General features: G+C 49.5%; 2 protein-coding genes across 2 annotated transcripts; both read right to left on the bottom strand.

Moving 5' to 3' along the window:
* Positions 1–104: 104 nt before the first annotated feature.
* Positions 105–7,860, bottom strand: IFI35 (interferon induced protein 35). The gene is made up of 7 exons (XM_002827489.6): positions 7,621–7,860; positions 2,301–2,399; positions 1,372–1,519; positions 1,193–1,299; positions 904–1,090; positions 681–787; positions 105–453 (listed from the first exon to the last, which is right to left on the bottom strand). The coding sequence occupies exons 1-7, from the start codon at positions 7,639–7,641 to the stop codon at positions 262–264; spliced, it is 861 nt and encodes a 286-aa protein (XP_002827535.3). The 5' UTR covers positions 7,642–7,860; the 3' UTR covers positions 105–261.
* Positions 7,861–11,609: 3,749 nt separating this feature from the next.
* Positions 11,610–16,679, bottom strand: RPL27 (ribosomal protein L27). The gene is made up of 5 exons (XM_024234769.3): positions 15,197–16,679; positions 14,837–14,919; positions 13,555–13,724; positions 11,806–11,916; positions 11,610–11,717 (listed from the first exon to the last, which is right to left on the bottom strand). The coding sequence occupies exons 2-5, from the start codon at positions 14,915–14,917 to the stop codon at positions 11,669–11,671; spliced, it is 411 nt and encodes a 136-aa protein (XP_024090537.1). The 5' UTR covers positions 14,918–14,919; positions 15,197–16,679; the 3' UTR covers positions 11,610–11,668.
* Positions 16,680–17,257: the final 578 nt, after the last annotated feature.

Raw genomic sequence — 17,257 nt, 5'->3', positions numbered from 1 at the left:
AAGGCCAGTGCTGCCAGCAGAAGATCCGGGCTGCTTCCTGTCCCCTGCCTCTTTCCATACCCAAATCACGTTTCCTTTCATGAGTGAAATGAGGAAGAACATCATGGCGTGCAGGCTCTTTTTACTGTTCTGGGCAGTGTTTCGCAATGTGTGATCCCTCCCCACTGTTGGTGAACATACAGACCTCCTATATGGGCACCCAAGCCCAGCCCAGTATGAGAACCTCGGCAGGGGGGTGGGGAGGATGAGAAGGGGAGGCCCCTAGCCTGACTCAGAGGTGAAGACTGCTAGGCCCTGCTGTCCTTGGGGTATGACTGTCAGGGCCTCTACCTCCCCGCCCCCACGGGTGGGCTTCTGGAAGTGGATCTCCAGGACGTCGTGCAGCTCCGGGCCATCCAAGATATCAGGAATGTTGAGCACCAGTACCGAGCGGGGAACTGGCTGCGAACTGATCTGGAAAAGGAGCCAGGAGATGGCAAAGGCTCATGGGAGAAAGGGGCTGGGGGCTGGGGGTAGGGCAGGCAGTGCCCCATGGGGGTATGAGGTCGGGAGGCCTGGAGAGGCTGGTGGTGGGTAGGTAGGTCAGTGGGATTTGGGGCCTCTGATCCTTCACTGGGCAAGTTCCTGGCAGGCAGACAGGTTACCCAGCCCAGCCCCTGTTCTTCACCCTTCTTGTTTACCTCAGCCTTCTGGATCTCCACATTCACATACGGAGAGACTCTCAGAGGGACCTGCTGCCCACCCAGTGGCACTATGAACTGGCCAATTCGGCATAGACGCTGAGCCACTGTGGGGAACAAGGAGGGCTGGACCTTTAGCATCAAGCCCTCTCCTCTCCCTGTACCTTAATCTTCCACACCCTATACCCTCATCTACCCTGCAGGAGGTCTGCATGGCCCTCACCTCCATCCCTAGCAAACCCCAGCATGACACTCCCTTGCAGCAGCTCCCGAACATCCACATCGCCACCTCCGTTCCTAGTCTTGCCAAAGAAGATCTCTAGCTTGTCCAGCAGCTCCTCCTCACTCAGCCTGAGGCTAGCAGGAAATCCAGTGACCAACACCCTCTGGCCACTCAACTGGCTGGACACCTAGGGGGAGACAGCAAGGGGTGGTCCCAGGCACAGCTCCACTTCCCCATGCCCAGGTGTATGGCATGCTTTGCATGCCCCAGGATTCTGTAATTCCATCACCTGGATGGTGGTGACCATGGGCAGCTCCAAGGGCTGGACCTGCACCCGCAGCCGGCACTCCTCCATGTTGATCGTGTGCTCCTTTTGTTGCAGCACCTGCTCAGCCACTGGGTGGTGGGAAACAGGGTCAGTACTAGGAATCCTCCCCACCTCCCTCCTGAGGCTCCCTATGAGCTCACCTTTGGGGTCATCAAAGGTGATCAGAGCAGAGCCCGCAAGCAGAGGGCAGTGGATCCGCAAATTGGAAACTAAAGACTTAGGCACTTCCGGGTCCTGCTGGGTGTGTCCTCGGAATACCAGGGGGATCTTGGGCACTGAAAATGGGACCTGGAAGTAGGGGAGGGGAGTAGGAGTGTTTCTCACTCCCACCTAGGAGGAAGGCATCTCCAATTCCATTCCATTGATGCTGAGTGCTGGAGATAAATACATTTACTGAAAGAAAAGCTGGATAAATGAGTGGATGAATGCAGGTCTGGTCCATACCGGGCAATTTACATACAACATCTTAATTTGTCCTGGGAGGTGGGTAGCTCTACTTTACAGATGTTCCAGTAACATACTGGAGGTCACACAGCAAGGAAGTAGCAGAGTCAGGAATAAAACCGAGAACTCCCCAGCAATTTTTTGTGTGTTTGTTTGTTTGTTTGTTTGTTTTAGAGGGAGTCTTGCTCTGTCACCCAGCTGGAGTGTAGTGGCACGATCTTGGCTCACTGCAACCTCCACCTCCCAGGTTCAAGCAATTCGGACTCAGCCTCCCGAGTAGCTGGAATTACAGGCATGTGCCACCAAACCCGGCTAATTTTTGTATTTTTAGTAGAGACGGGGTTTCACCCTGTTGGCCAAGCTGGTCTCAAACTGACCTCAGGTGATCCACCAGCCTCGGCCTCCCAAAGTGCTGGGATTACAGGCGTGAGCCACTGCGCCCGGCCTAATTTTTATATTTTTAGTAGAGATGGGATTTCACTGCGTTGGCCAGGCTGGTCTCAAACTCCTGACCTCAGGTGATTAGCCCCCCTTGGCCTACCAAAGTGCTGGGATTACAGGTGTGAGCCACCGCACCCGGCCTCGCCAGCTCTTTTTTTACCGAGCACCAGGTCTCCCACCTTACCTTGTCTTTGGGGGAGTCCCCGAGCTCCTTTCTCAGCTGCTGCAGCTCCTGCAGCCTCATCTTGAGTCTGGCCTGCTCCTCCTGAAGGGCGCGGAGGGCCTGTTGAAGCAGAAGGAAACAACCAGACTTCTACCTGCCCTTCCAGAGAATCAACAAGCCCAGGGGAAGGGGGGCCTATTCTGGACGCTCCAAAAGCAGAGTTGATGCTAAGCTCAAGAACAACCCAACCCCTTTGTGCTGCCCTGGGCTGGTTTTGGCCCCCTCCACCCAGGGCTTGGCTGGCCTCATCTCAGCTGCTCTTGAAAGGGCAGGAGCCTTTGCAGTGTCCATGACTTGTTCGTGATCACAGATCTAGAGTTCAACAAACACTGAGCTCCTGCTAGAAAGTGCTCGGCACTGACACAGGCAGTGGAAGATAAGGGTACGACCCTCAGGCCTGCCAAACAGTGCTCAAGAGTACATGATCACAAGACTAACTGTGAAGGGCAGCCGGAGTTTGGAAGAGGGACAATCCCAAAGGGGCTAACCCAATTAGGGACACCTCCAAGAGGAGGGGAGACTAGTTGCAAAATGTCATACAGTCGTATTCTTAACTAACATTTACTAAGTACTTACTATATGCCAGGCACTGTGCTAAGCCCGTCTGATGAATTATTTCATTCAATTCTTAGAACAACAGGGTATCTAAGATAGATATCCTGTGATCCTTATTTTATTGATTTATTTTTTTAATTTTTATTTCTTTATTTTTTTTTGAGACAGAGTCTTGCTCTGTCTCCCAGGCTGGGGTGCAGTGGCGCGATCTCAGCTCATTACAGCCTCCACCTCCCAGGTTCAAGCAATTCTCCTGCCTCAGCCTCCCAAGTAGCTGGGATTACAGGCACCCACCACCACTCCTGGCTCATTTTTGTATTTTTAGTAGAAACGGGTTTTCACCGTGTTGGCCAGGTTGGTCTCAAACTCCTGACCTCAGATGATCTGCCCGCCTCGGCCTCCTAAAGTGCTAGGATTACAGGTGTAAGCCACAATGCCCGGCCAATCCTTATTTTATAGATGAGGAAATTAAAGCTCAGAGAGGTTAAATGACTTGCCCAAAGTCATTTGGCCCTAGGCTGTCTGACTCCAGAGCCCACCCGCTAACCTGTGCTTTACAGTGAAGAAATGAAGCCCAGAGTGGGGAGGTAGTTTACCCATCAATTCTAGCTTGTCCCTGGACTGTCACACTTTCCACTGTACACCAAGTAACCTTTTAGGCTGGGTGTGATCTGGAATGGGTCCAGAGAGAGAACTGACATCACAGGCAAGGAAGTGACACCAGGGATACCAATAAATGCACCTTTTTTTGTGGAATAGAGCAGAGTTCGCCCTGTGGTTAGGAATCCTGATAAAGAAGTTCGGCTCAGAGAAGCATGAGGTCTCTTGGAAAGATAGGACTCTGTTCTGACCATCTCTGTATTCCCAGTGTCCAGCAAGATCTCCAGCACAAAATATGTGTCCAGTAAAAGTGTGTTGAATGAAGAAATGAAGTGAATGAATGATGGTAAAGGAGCACATTACAGAAGGCACCAAAGAAATTCAGTGTGAGTTTGTTCTATTTTTAGCAGAAGAAAACTAGAGCTTGACCAAATTATGCTGGTTTATGAATAGTGAAAAAGATCCTTAGTTATTCATATTTCTGTAAATCAGAGAGTGCTAACACAGTGCCTTTAAGGGCCAGTTGGATGACATTAATGAGTTAATAGAGCCATGTAGGATGACAGAGAGTGGTGGGGACTCTGACGCACTGAGAAGAGCATGTCCTTTCTAAGGTAAACCGCTTCTAGCCATAACGAAGTTTCCCACCACAGCAAATCTACCCATGTTTTTGTTTTGTTTCGTTGTTTGAGACAAAGTCTCAATGCCACCCAGGCTGGAGTGCAATTGTTCCATTATGGCTCACTGCAGCCTCGACCTCCCGGAATCAATCGATCCTCTCATCTCAGCCTCCTGAGTAGCTAGGACTACAGGCGTGTGCCATCATGCCAGCTTTTTTTTTTGGGATGGAGTCTCGCCCTGTCGCCCAGGTTGGAGTGCAGTGGCGTGATCTCTGCTCACTGCAAGCTTCGCCTCCCAGGTTCACTTCATTCTCCTGCCTCAGTTTCCCGATTAGCTGGGACTACAGGGGCCCGCCACCACGCCTGTCTAATTTTTTTGTATTTTTAGTAGAGACGGGGTTTCACCGTGTTAGCCAGGATGGTCTCGATCTCATGACTTCGTGATCCACATGTCTTAGCCTCCCAAAGTGCTGGCATTACAGGTATGAGACACCGCGCCCGGCCCCTTATTTTTTTTTTCTTTTCTGAGACGGAGTCTCCCTCTGTTTCCTAGGCTGGAGTGCAGTGGCGCAATATCAGCTCGCTGCAAACTCCGCCTCCCGGGTTCAACAGATTCTCCTGCCTCAGCCTCCCAAGTAGCTGGGATTACAGGCACCTGCCACCACTCCTGGCTAATTTTTTTATTATTTATTTATTTATTTATTTTGAGATGGCGTCTCGCTCTGTCGCCAGCTGGAATGCAGTGGCGCGATCTCGACTCACTGCGACCTCTGACTCCCGGGTTCAAACGATTCTCCTGCCTCAGCCTCCCGAGTAGCTGGGACTACAGACACGCACCACCATGCCCAGCTAATTTTTGTATTTTTAGTAGAGATGGGGTTTCACCATGTTGGCCAGGATGGTCTCGATGTCTTCACCTCGTGATCCACCTACCTTGGCCTCCCAAAGTGCTGGGATTACAGGAGTGAGCCACCGTGCCCGGCTCTAATTTTTTATTTTTAGTAGAGATGGGTTTTCACCATGTTGGCCAGGCTGGTCTCAAACTCCCCACCTCAAGTGATCCACCCAACTCAGCCTCCCAAAGTGCTGGGATTACAGGCATGAGCCATGGACCCAGGCCCCCTAATCTTCCCATTTTTAATAGAAATAAAAAATCTGGGCAGGTTGTTGTGGCACATGCCTGTAATCCCAGCACTTTGGGAGGCCGAGGGAGGCAGATTGCTTGAGCCCAGGAGTCTGAGACCAGCCTGGGCAACACGACAAAACTCTACCTCTACAAAATATTTAAAAATTAGCCAGGTATGGTGGCACATGCCTGTAGTCCCAGCTACTCGGGAGGCTGAGATGAAAGGATCTATTGATCCCTAGAGGTGGAGGTGGCTGCAGTGAGCCATGATCGAGCCACTGCACTGCAGCCTGGAAAAAACAGTGAGATCTTGTCTCAAAAAAAAAAAATCTGGATTTTTATTTGAAAAAGATGGCCCAATTTAACGTATATAAAGCCGGGCGCTGTGGCTCAAGCCTGTAATCCCAGCATTTTGGGAGACTAAGGGAAGCAGATCCTGTGAGCTCAGGATTTCGAGACCAGCCTGGCCAACATGGTGAAACCCTGTCTCTACAAAAATTAGCCATGCCGGGCACGGTGGCTCACGCCTGTAATCCCAGCACTTTGGGAGGCTGAGGCGGGCGGATCACAAGGTCAGGAGTTTGAGACCATCCTGCCTAACACGGTGCAACCCCGTCTCTACCAAAAATACAAAAAATTAGCTGGGCGTGGTGGCGGGTGCCTGTAGTCCCAGCTACTCGGGGGGCTGAGGCAAGAGAATGGCATGAACCTGTGGGGCGGAGCTTGCTGTGAGCCGATATCCTGCCACTGCACTCCAGCCTGGGCGACAGAGCGAGACTCCATCTCAAAAAAAAAAAAAAAAAAAAAAAAAAAAAAAATGAGCCAGCTGTGGTGGCGTGTGTGCCTGTAATCCCAGCTACTCGGGAGGCTGAGGCAAGAGAATCACTTGAATCTGGGAGGCAGAGGTTGCAGTGAGCCAAGATCATGCTATTGCACTTCAGCCTGGGCAACAAGAGTGAAACTCTGTCTCAAAAAAAAAAAAAAAAAAAAGAAAAAGAAAAGTCCAGGCATGGTGGCTTACACCTGTAATCCCAGCACTTTGGGAGCCTGAGGCAGGCAGATCACGAGGTCAGGAGATCAAGACCATCCTGGCTAACACGGTGAAACCCCATTTCTACTAAAAATACAAAAAATTAGCCAGGCATGGTGGAACGTGCCTGTACTCCCAGTTACTTGGGAGGCTGAGGCAGGAGAATCGCTTGAACCCGGGAGGCAGAGGTTGCAGTGAGCCGAGATCATGCCACTGCACTCCAGCCTAGGAGACGGAGCGAGACTCCGTCTCAAAAAAAAAAAAAGAGGATTGTCCTTGGGGAACTGGGGTTCTGAAAAGGTTGGCAATAATAATATTAAGAAGAAACACATATTGAATGCTCTGTAGGTGCTAAGCAGTGGGATAAGTTTTTACCGTGTTAATCTATGGATTACCTAGTGTGATTCTTACAGTATAATTCTTACAGTATATATATATATATATATAAATTGTGTGTGTGTGTGTGTGTGTGTGTGTGTGTGAGACAGTCTCCCTCTGTTGCCCAGAGTGGAGCATAGTGGTACAATCTCGGCTCACTGCAACCTCTGCCTCCCGGGTTCAAGCAATTCTCCTGCCTCAGTCTCCCGAGTAGCTGGGATTACAGGTGTGTGCCACCATGCCCAGCTAATTTTTGTGTTTTTAGTAGAGATGGGGTTTCGCTATGTTGGCCAGGCTGGTCTCGAACTCCTAACCTCAAGTGATCCACACGCCTCAGCCTCCCAAAGTGCTGGCTGGGATTACAGGCGTGAGCCAACGCACCCAGCCTAATTCCTTTAGTTTAATTCTATTTTTTTTTTTTTTTTTTTTTTGGAGACAGAGTCTCACTCTGTCACCCAGGCTGGAGTGCAGTGGTGCGATCTCGGCTCACTACAACCTCCGCCTCCCATGTTCAAGTGATTCTCCTGTCTCAGCCTCCCAAGTAGCTGGGATTACAGGCACACACCACCACACCCAGCTAATTTTTTGTATTTTAGTAGAGACGGAATTTCACTGTATTGCCCAGGCCTCCCAAAGTGCTAGGATGACAGGCGTGAGACACCACGCCCGGCCTAGAACAATTGTTATTTGGGTCACAGAGCCCTCTGAATATCTGATGGAAACTACAGATTCTCTCTCCAGAGAAGTGCACACACACAGGATTTAATGAGCTCCTCCTGTCTGAGGCAATAGGTTAGGGAACCAACTCCACAGGGCAGAGGCAACCCCAGCCCTGTGTTTCTCCCCAGCCCTTCAGCAGGTCTGAGATGGGCAGGGAGAGGCTTGGCTGCCAGGCCCTGAGATATCTGCAGGTTCCTAGCCAAGAGGATTGCTCCTGTTTCCCCACTTCCCAACTCCCTCCTCCTCACTTACGGCATCCAGCGGGGCTGACATGGGTCTGTTTGGCAAGAGCTGAGGCTTCAGAGCTGGGCACGGTGGCAGAATTCACAGCAACTTAACTCTTGCTTGTATCCCCCAAAGGGCTGTGGTCTCTCTCAGCCCCAGCACGACCGGAAATACACCTCAGGAGGTTCTGCTCGCAAGCTGTTTGCTTCCACTTTCATTTCCGTGAAATCCCTGCCTTCTGGCGCTCACATGCCGCCCCCTGCCGAGGCTTCTCCACCCCTGGGAGGAGCCTTCTTGGTCATCAAAGTCGACTTCACTCAGCCATGCTGCCTCAAGGAAAGCCACCTCACCGCAACTGCAAACTGGCCCCCATCAACCATTCCCAGCAATCTCCGACAAGCCCATTGGTAGACCCTGCTTTGTCAATGGATTATTTCCCTAGAGCCTAGAATAATGCTGGGCACATCGAACATTGATAAAATAATTGCTGAATGAGCTGGGTGCGGTGGCTCACACCTGTAATCCCAGCATTTTGGGAGGCCCAGGTGGGCAGATCACCTGAGGTCAGGAGTTAGAGACCAGCCTGGCCAACATGGTGAAACCCCACCTTTACTGAAAAAATATAAAAATTAGCCAGGCATGGAGGTGCATTCCTGTAATCTCAGCTACTTAGGAGGCCGAGGCAGGAGAATAGCTGGAACCCGGGAGGCAGAGGTTGCATTGAGCCGAGGTCGTGCCATTGCACTCCAGCCTGGGTGACAAGAGTGAAACTCCATCTCAAAAAATAAATAAAATAATAATTGCTGAATGAATGAGAAACACAATCAGGACAGATAAAGCCCATAGTTCAAGTTCACAAAACTGCCGGGCATGGTGGCTCACACCTGTAATCCCAGCACTTTGGGAGGCCCAGGTGGGCAGATCACCTGAGGTCCCAAGTTAGAGACCAGCCTGGCCAACGTGGTGAAACCCTGTCTTTACTAAAAAAATACAAAAGTTATCCGGGTGTGGTGGTGTATTCCTGTAATCCCAGCTACTTGGGAGGCCGAGGCAGGAGAATAGCTGGAACCCGGGAGGCAGAGGTTGCACTGAGCCGAGATCGTGCCATTGCACTCCAGCCTGGGTGACAAGAGTGAAACTCCATCTCAAAAAATAAATAAAATAATAATTGCTGAATGAATGAGAAGCACAATCAGGACAGATAAAGCCCATAGTTCAAGTTCACAAAACTGCCAGGCGCGGTCGCTCACACCTTGTAATCCCAGCACTTTGGGAGGTCCAGGCAGGTGGATCATGAGACCATCCTGGCCACCATGGTGAAACCCTGTCCCTACTAAAATACAAAAAATTAGCTGGGCCAGATCACGCCACTGCACTCCAGCCTGGGCGACAGAGCGAGATTCCGACTAAAAAAAAAAAGTGCCAATCCCAGCAGCTGGGCCCACTGGTAACATGTGCCTATAGTTCCAGCAGGTTGAGGCAGGAGGACTGCTTGAGCCCAGGAGTTCGAGGCCAGCCTGGGCAACACAATCAATCTTGTCTCTTAAAAAAAAAAAAAAAAAAAAAAGGCTGGGTGCGGTGGCTCATGCCTGTAATCCCAGCACTTCAGGAGGCTGAGGCGGTGAATCACTTGAGGTCAGGAGTTTGAGACCAACCTGACCAACATGGTGAAACCCTGTGTCTACTAAAAATACAAAAATCAGCCAGGCATGGTGGCGAGCGCCTGTAATCCCAGCTACTCGGGAGGCTGAGACAGGGGAATCGCTTGAACACAGGAGGCGGAGCTTGCAGTGAGCCGAGATCGCGCCACTGCACTCCAGCTGGGTGACAGAGCGAGACTCTGGCTCAAAAAAAAAAAAAAAGAAAAATGTTCACAAAACTGTTAACAGTGGCCAGCAAGGAGAGCTATTATGTGCCCAACACGCTTGTGCCTTACATGAACTAACTCTTCAAAACAATGCCATGAAGTTGGTTCTATTTTCTTCACTTTACAGATGAGAAAATTGAGGCACAGAGCATTAGAAACTTGCCCAAGGTCACAGGGCTAGGAATCGGAGAAGCATGGATCCAAACCTAGTAGGAATAGTATTTACACTTGGGCTTTGAGGTAGAGTGGAAAAAAACTTGCTGTATTTTTCCTCAAAAGTTTTAAATTCAGCCCCATTTCTGTGACCCTGAGTAGGCAAGCTACTTAATAGGAGTCTGTCTCAATAGAGATGCCTTAATACTTAAGTGTGAGAAGATTCAATTAAAAAGTTTCTTGGCCGGGCACAGTGGCTCACACCTGTAATCCCAGCACTTTGGGACGCTGAGGTGGGTGGATCATGATATCAGAAGTTCAAGACCATCCTGGCCAACATAGTGAAACCCCGTCTCTTCTAAAAATACAAAAATTAGCTGGGTGTGGTAGCACACTCCTGTAGTCCTAGCTACTTGGGAGGCTGAGGCAGGAGAATCGCTTGAACCCGGGGAAGGGCAGAAGTTGCAGTGAGCCAAGATAGTGCCACCTCACTCCAGACTGGGTGGGTGAAAAGAGCAAAACTCCATCTTAAAAAAAAGTGGCCGGGCGCGGTGGCTCATGGCTGTAATCCCAGCATTTTGGGAGGCTGAGGCAGACGGATCACAAGGTCAGGAGATTGAGACCATCCTGGCTAACACAGTGAAACCCCGTCTCTACTAAAAATACAAAAAAAAATTAGCCGGGCGTGGTGGCAGGCGCCTGTAGTCCCAGCTACTCAGGAGGCTGAGGCAGAATGGCGTGAACCCGGGAGGCGGAGCTTGCAGTGAGCTGAGATCACGCCACTGCACTCCAGCCTGGGCAACAGAGCAAGACTGTCTCAAAAAAAAAAAAAAAAAAGGTTTCCTAATAACCTAGCCCCAAGTTTTTTCCAGTTACTCACCAATCCTACTTTTGGCCCCTTCCCGCCACCCCGCCCCCTCTGGTTCCCAAGTGCAAGTGTGGTACCTAGCAGACTTGGCAAACTGGCCTGTTTGAATCTTCGTTCCCTCTAGTGACAGAACCATTCAGATGGAGCACCTATTACATTCATGAAACATGGCTACAGTTATAGTCGATTGTGAGATAAAATGCCAGATCCTAAGAGCCAAATGTCTCTCCTGCACTACACAGTAGTGGCACAACCCAGTGCCCAAAAGCCCCTTTCATCACTTTCTTTCAAGTCTCTGCCAGCCAGGCCATTTGAGGAGCACTACCTTGTACTATTATACAGCTGCTCTAGGCTCAGGGATTCACCAAAGGCATCTGTTGTTACCACAACGAGCAGGTCTCCAGGGTGGTCCCCATCTCACCTGCATGAGTACCAGTGTCACCTGAAAACCTGCTAGAAACTCAGACCTACTGGATCAGTCTGAGGGCAGGATTTCAGCAATCCGTGGTTTAACAAACCATCCAGGTGATCTCTATCTGTGCTAAGGTTTGAGAATTTCGGGTTAGTGGTTCTCAATCAAAATACCTGATCCCCACTACTCAGGGGCCTTTGGTTGTCACAAGGAGGGGCAGAGTGTGTGTGGCAGAGGTTCTCCTGGCGTGTAATGGGTAGAAGCCAGGGAGGCTACACAATTCTTCACAGGGATTATCAGGCTAAGGACAGAGGCAGCGTAAATCTCATTAAGGCAGATTTAACATTTTCCCAGCCCCTCATCCATCACCCAGTGTCTTTTTTTTTTTTTTTTTGAGATGGAGTCTTGCTGTCGCCAGACTGCAGTGCAATGGTGCTATCTCAGCGCTCACTGCAATCTCCGCCTCCCGGGTTCAAGCAATTCTCCTGCCTCAGCCTCCCGAGTAGCTGGGACTACAGGCATGCACCACCAGGCCCCGATAATTCTTACTATTTTTTAGGAGAGACAAGGTTTCACCATGTTGGCCATCTCTTGACCTTGTGATCCGCTCGCCTTGGCCTCCCAAAGTACTGGGATTACAGGAGTGAGCCACCGTGCCCAGCCCACCCAGTGTTTCCTATTCAATAATGTTCTCCTTTTCACAGTCTGGTAATACATACAGCATGCAGACACAGGCTTTTTTTCTTTTTAATTTTTAATGATCAAAACAAAGCATCTAAAACCGCAGTTTCTGGAAGAACCACTTGTTCTTGCCTGTCTTGTATCTAGAAGGGAAAAAAAGAGGACACCAATGAGGAAAGGAATGGAAATAATGAAACCATACTCCACCATTCACTACCAAAGCCTACTTACCTCTCTTCAAACTTGACCTTGGCCTCCCGTCGGGCCTTGCGTTTAAGAGCAGGATCTCTGAAGACATCCTTATTGACAACAGTTTTGTCCAAGGGGATATCCACAGAGTACCTGGGGACAAAGGTGGAGAGGCAGGATTAGCCCACATACTGCCAGGAGCCCCTGTACAGCCCAAATCTTTGTAGGACACTAGGAAATCAGGGTCTGACTCCTTAGAAGCAACCATCAAAAGCCATGTCCTGATGACATCTGAAAATTCACTTTTTTTTTTTTTTTTTTGAGATGGAGTCTGGCTCTTTCGCCCAGGCTGGACTGCAGTGGCGTGATCTCAGCTCACTGCAAGCTCCGCCTCCTGGGTTCACGCCATTCTCCTGCCTCAGCCTCCCGAGTAGCTGGGACTACAGGCGCCCACCACCATACCCGGTTAGTTTTTTGTACTTTCAGTAGAGACAGGGTTTCACTGTGTTAGCCAGGATAGTCTCAATCTCCTGACCTCGTGATCCACTTGCCTCGGCCTCCCCCCAGCAAAGTGCTAGGATTACAAGCCTGAGCCACCGTGCCTAGCCAAATTAGGCCTTCTTGACTTTCATCATGATAGTTGGCTAACTTTCTACTTGAAATCATTTCCTTATTGTTCAAGTTCTGCCAATGCAGTCACTCTCATGACAGCCCAAAAACTAGCTGCCTCAACCCCACCACATCCCAGCACCCAAGAAACAGCTCTCTCTGCCCTTGTATTATTATTACTTTTTTATTTTTTGAGATGGAATCTTGCTCTGTCACCCAGGCTGGAGTGCAGTGGTGCGATCTCAGCTCATTGTAGCCTCCACCTCCCAAACTCAAGCGATTCTCCCACCTCAGCCTCCGGAATAGCTGGGATTATATGTGCCAGCCACCATGCCCAGCTAATTTTTTTATTTTTTAGTAGAGACGAGATTTCATCATGTTGGCCAGGCTGGTCTCGAACTCCTGACCTCAGGTGATCCATCCGCCTCGGCCTCCCAAAGTGCTGGGATTACAGGCATGAGCCATTGTGCCCGGCCTCTTGTACTTCTTAAAAAACACTTGTACTGGCCGGGCGCGGTGGCTCACACCTGTAATTCCAGCACTTTGGGAGGCTGAGGTGGGCGGATCATGAGGTCAGGAGATCGAGACCATCCTGGCTAACATGGTGAAACCCCATCTCTACTAAAAATACAAAAAAAAAAAAAAAAAAAAAAAAATTAGCCAGGCGTGGTGACGGGCGCCTGTAGTCCCAGCTACTCAGGAGGCTAAGGCAGAAGAATTGCTTGAACCCAGGAAGCAGAGCTTGCGGTGAGCCGAGATCGCGCCACTGTACTCCAGCCTGGGCAACTCCGTCTCAAAAACAAAAACAAAAACACTTGTACTAAGACAGTGTATGTCCCCAGACTAAAGGGCCCAACAGGTGAGTAAAATTAATTGGGGGAGGCTTGCTTTCACTCATTCACAGACTTTTTGAAACCTATTGTATTTATCCTTGAGGGTGGAACAGTGGAAGAGGGCAGATCAGACCCCATGCCTGTGTTTACTGTGGATGGAAAACAATCTTTACCCAACACTTAAAAGATGGATCAAAGGCAAAACTGGAAACCATAGCCACTTTACGAGTTGAAGATGAACAATTTGGTAATGATATGCCTTCCTGGTGTTGGAATAGCTGCAAGGTCTGTCTCCTTATTCAACAGAGCAGGGAGAAGAAATTTAAATTCTAGTTCTTAAAATGCTCACCTTGTGGGCATTAGGTGATTGTAGTTATAAACTTTCACAAAAGACTTTATCTTTGACCTCTTGGCGATCTTCTTCTTGCCCATGGCAGCTGTCACTTTGCGGGGGTAGCGGTCAATTCCAGCCACCAGAGCATGGCTGTAGGGGCGATCTGAGGTGCCATCATCAATGTTCTAAATGAGTAAGAATTACATTTGTTATTCACTGAGGGCCTATTTAGGCCCTGTGTTAGAAGTAGGGCAGTGTCCAAAAAATATTTCCACCCTCAGGTCTCCAAGATCCACCATTATAAAGAGAAAAATCACAGAAAGCTATGAGAAATGACCAAAGAGAAACAGAACAGTGTTTATCTCCACCAGGAAGCATCTGGAACAGCTTATTAGAGGTAAGAGATTTAAAAGTAGCAACAGTTAACATTTAAGAAGTACTTGCTATATGCCAAGCACTGCTCACAGGACTTGGTATCTATTTACTTGCTCCACTGCTAGTGAAGTGTACAGCCAAGGTTAAGACACCAGAGCCTAACTCCAGAGACCAGTCTCAGGAGATGGGAGTGGGGAATCCAGGGGTACTCCAGTGTCCCCACAACAGCAAAACGCAGTGGTGTATGTGGCCAGAGCCTAGGGAGATCTCTCAAGAAGCTACAAAAACATGGGTAAGAGGAAAACAGTGAGGGGCTACGTGACGTTCTAAAAGCAATTTCTTCCTCTTCTTACAGATTCCCAGCTGCAGCACTTCAGGTAAATAACAGAACACCTCTAAACCTTAGCAACAGGAAGGAACCCCTTATAGCTGGGGATGGTGGCGCGCACCTGTAGTCCCAGCCACTCGGGAGGTTGAGATGGGAGAATCGCTTGAGCCCGGGAGGTCGAGGCTGCAGTGATCGCTCCACTGCACTTCAGCCTGGACAGAGATCCCGTCTCAAAAAAAAAAAAAAAGAAAAGAAAAGGAAAGGAATGTCCTATGATTACTTCAAGGGCTGCACATGACAATACCCGAAAGGCAATGGGAGCACATAGCAAGCGTGCAATAAATGTCAGCCACTATTACTATATATTTAAAGCCTCTGGTGGAGAAGGCTTTATGCGTTAGGAGCCCAATTCAGCTCACATTTGCTTTTACTATGCTTATGCTTCTTCCTCTCTCAAAAGCTCTCCCACATTCACCCTGACCGTGCTCACTGGCTACTGCCCCAGAAGCAGGCCTTAAATTCCAAGCCTGCCCGCCCCGCCGCAGCCAGCCTGGTCCCGGGATGCAAGGACGCAGAGTCCCGCGAGGCTGATACCTTCACGATGACAGCTTTGCGTCCGGAGTAGCGTCCAGCCAGGACAAGCACCACCTTCCCAGGTTTCATGAACTTGCCCATTTCTGCAGAGAACAAGGAGAAAGGGTCACTTAAAAATCCGTAAAGCCAAAGACGCCCAGAGCCGACTCCTGCCAGCAAGCCCAGGTCTTGGGCCGGAACTTCAGACTGTGTTCACTGTCGCCTTGGTCCAGGCCGCCCGAGGGCCCTGCTCGCAGGACAGGATCGGATACGTAGCCGCCAAAGACCTAGGGAAGGAACGCCCCCGGCGCCGCCCGGACCCTTGACCCCCAAGCCGCGGATGGCGGCGGATTGAAAGATTCAACGCAAGCTTCTACTCACCGGCAGCAACCACTCAGGCCTACAGCAAAAGGAAACGAGGACACTTCCGCTAACCTTTCACCCCGGTGAGGAGTGACCTCACTTCCTGTCCCGCCCTTCAGGCTTTGCCACGCTGATTGTGTGGTGCTGAGTCTCGTGTTGCGGGCGGAAGAAGCTCATGAGGGGAACGCAGGGCGCGGCAGCTCAAGTATTCGAATGAAGCTTTATTAGCAGCTCCAGCAGTACACAAGAGCAAAGGAAACTCGTCCCGGCCGACGGAAGAGCTGGGAGGGCGAGTGTGCTTTGCGCTCTCTAGACTCAGCAGCTAGGCTTTGTTGTAGTTCCTTTCTCTGGCGCTAGGAAGGGAAACACAATCTGAAATTTACTTTTTCTCTTGGGAGACACAGGGAAAAAATAGGGCATTTATTGGTGCCTGTCGGGGGCACTGTTAGCTAAAGAGGGAGGGACAAAGATCAGTAAGGGTGGCTGGTCCGATAGTAGTGGGTTATCAGAACTTATCAACGTTAGGGTCACTAAAGTTGGTATACAACCCCCAACTGCTAAATTTGGTTTTTAAAAAAACAAAAAGGATATTTACCCCCAACAGTTAAAGAGTCTAGTGGTGTCACTGACATTACCAACTAGAATAAAGATGAGGGACGTAGAGGAGGAGAATGGCAGCTGCTTACCCTGTGCCAGGTCAGGTTAATCTATTTATGCACATCATCTGATTTGGTCATCATAACACTAAGAAATAGATACTATTATTATCTCCATTCTAGAGTCGAGGAAACTGGCTTAGAGAGATTTGCCCGAAGTCTATAGTGGGTAAGTAGTGGAGCTGGGGCTCAGCCTCAAGCAGTTCAGTTCCTGAGCCCATACTGTTTACCATGTCACCATCCTGAGCACCGATTCTCTCCCACGCAAGATGTGAGCACTTTATAAAAGCCGGCAGCCTGTTTAATCCTCACAACTCTGCATCTTGGGCATTCTCCTCCCATTCAGACATGAGGAAATTGCAATTCAGAAAGGATAAATTGCTTGTCTGAGGTTAATCCTAATCAGTGGCATAGATGGCATTCAAATCTAGATCTGAATCTAGGTCTAGTTGGCTCTCAAACTGAATTATTTCCCATCACTCACCAGAAGAGTGTTTTCACATGGTACCTTATGTGCTTTCCGAGTTTAAGGGAAAGATAAACTATCTCACAAGTTTTGCTTATCTGAACCTATAGGATTTGTCTTGGGCAAGATGTGGAACAACCAGGATTTCATCAGTTCTCTTCTGAAGCTCTCCAGTGATACAATTTTCCCTGTATCCCTCAGGATCCCATTGCAATGGCTTTTGTTTTGTTTTTTGAGACAGGGTCTCGCTTTGTCGCCCAGGCTGAATGGTGTGTAGCACAATCATGGCTCACTGCAGCCTCAACCTCCTGGGCTCGTGATCCTCCCACCTCAGCCTCCTGAGTAGCTAGGACTTCAGGTGTGTGCCACCATGCCCGTGTAATTAAAAGAAAAAAACAAAAACAAATAACTTTTTTTTTTTTTTTGGTAGAGATAGGGACTCACTATATTGCCCAGGCTGGTCTCAAAAGCTTCTGAGATTAAGTGATCCTCCTACCTGAGCCTCCCAAAGTGTTGGGATTACAGGCGACGCGGCATTGTGCCCGGCCCCATTACAATTTTTTTTTTTTTTTCAGACAGAGTCTCACTTTGTCACCCAGGCTGGAGTGCAGTGGCGCGATCTCAGCTCACTGCAACCTCCACCTCCCGGGTTTAAGCGATTCTCCTGCCTCAGCCTCCTAAGTAGCCGGGACTATAGGCTCCCGCCGCCACACCTGGCTAATTTTTATATTTTTTGTAGAGATGGGGTTTCGCCATGTTGGCCAGGCTGGTCTCGAACTCCTGGCCTCAAGTGATCCGCTTGCCTCAAACTCCCAAAGTGCTGGGATTACAGGCATGAGCCACCACACCTGGCCTCCAATGGTTTTTAAAATGTCTTTTTCTTAGATATTTCATTTTTTAAAGAGATGAAGTCTTGCTATGTTGCCGAGCTTGAATGCAGTGGCTATTGACCAGTGT

Source organism: Pongo abelii, chromosome 19, assembly GCF_028885655.2.
Source record: "Pongo abelii isolate AG06213 chromosome 19, NHGRI_mPonAbe1-v2.0_pri, whole genome shotgun sequence".
Taxonomy (NCBI): Eukaryota; Metazoa; Chordata; class Mammalia; order Primates; family Hominidae; genus Pongo; species Pongo abelii.
The sequence above is the reverse complement of the archived record's forward strand: the minus strand, read 5'-3'. Positions and strand labels throughout refer to the sequence as shown.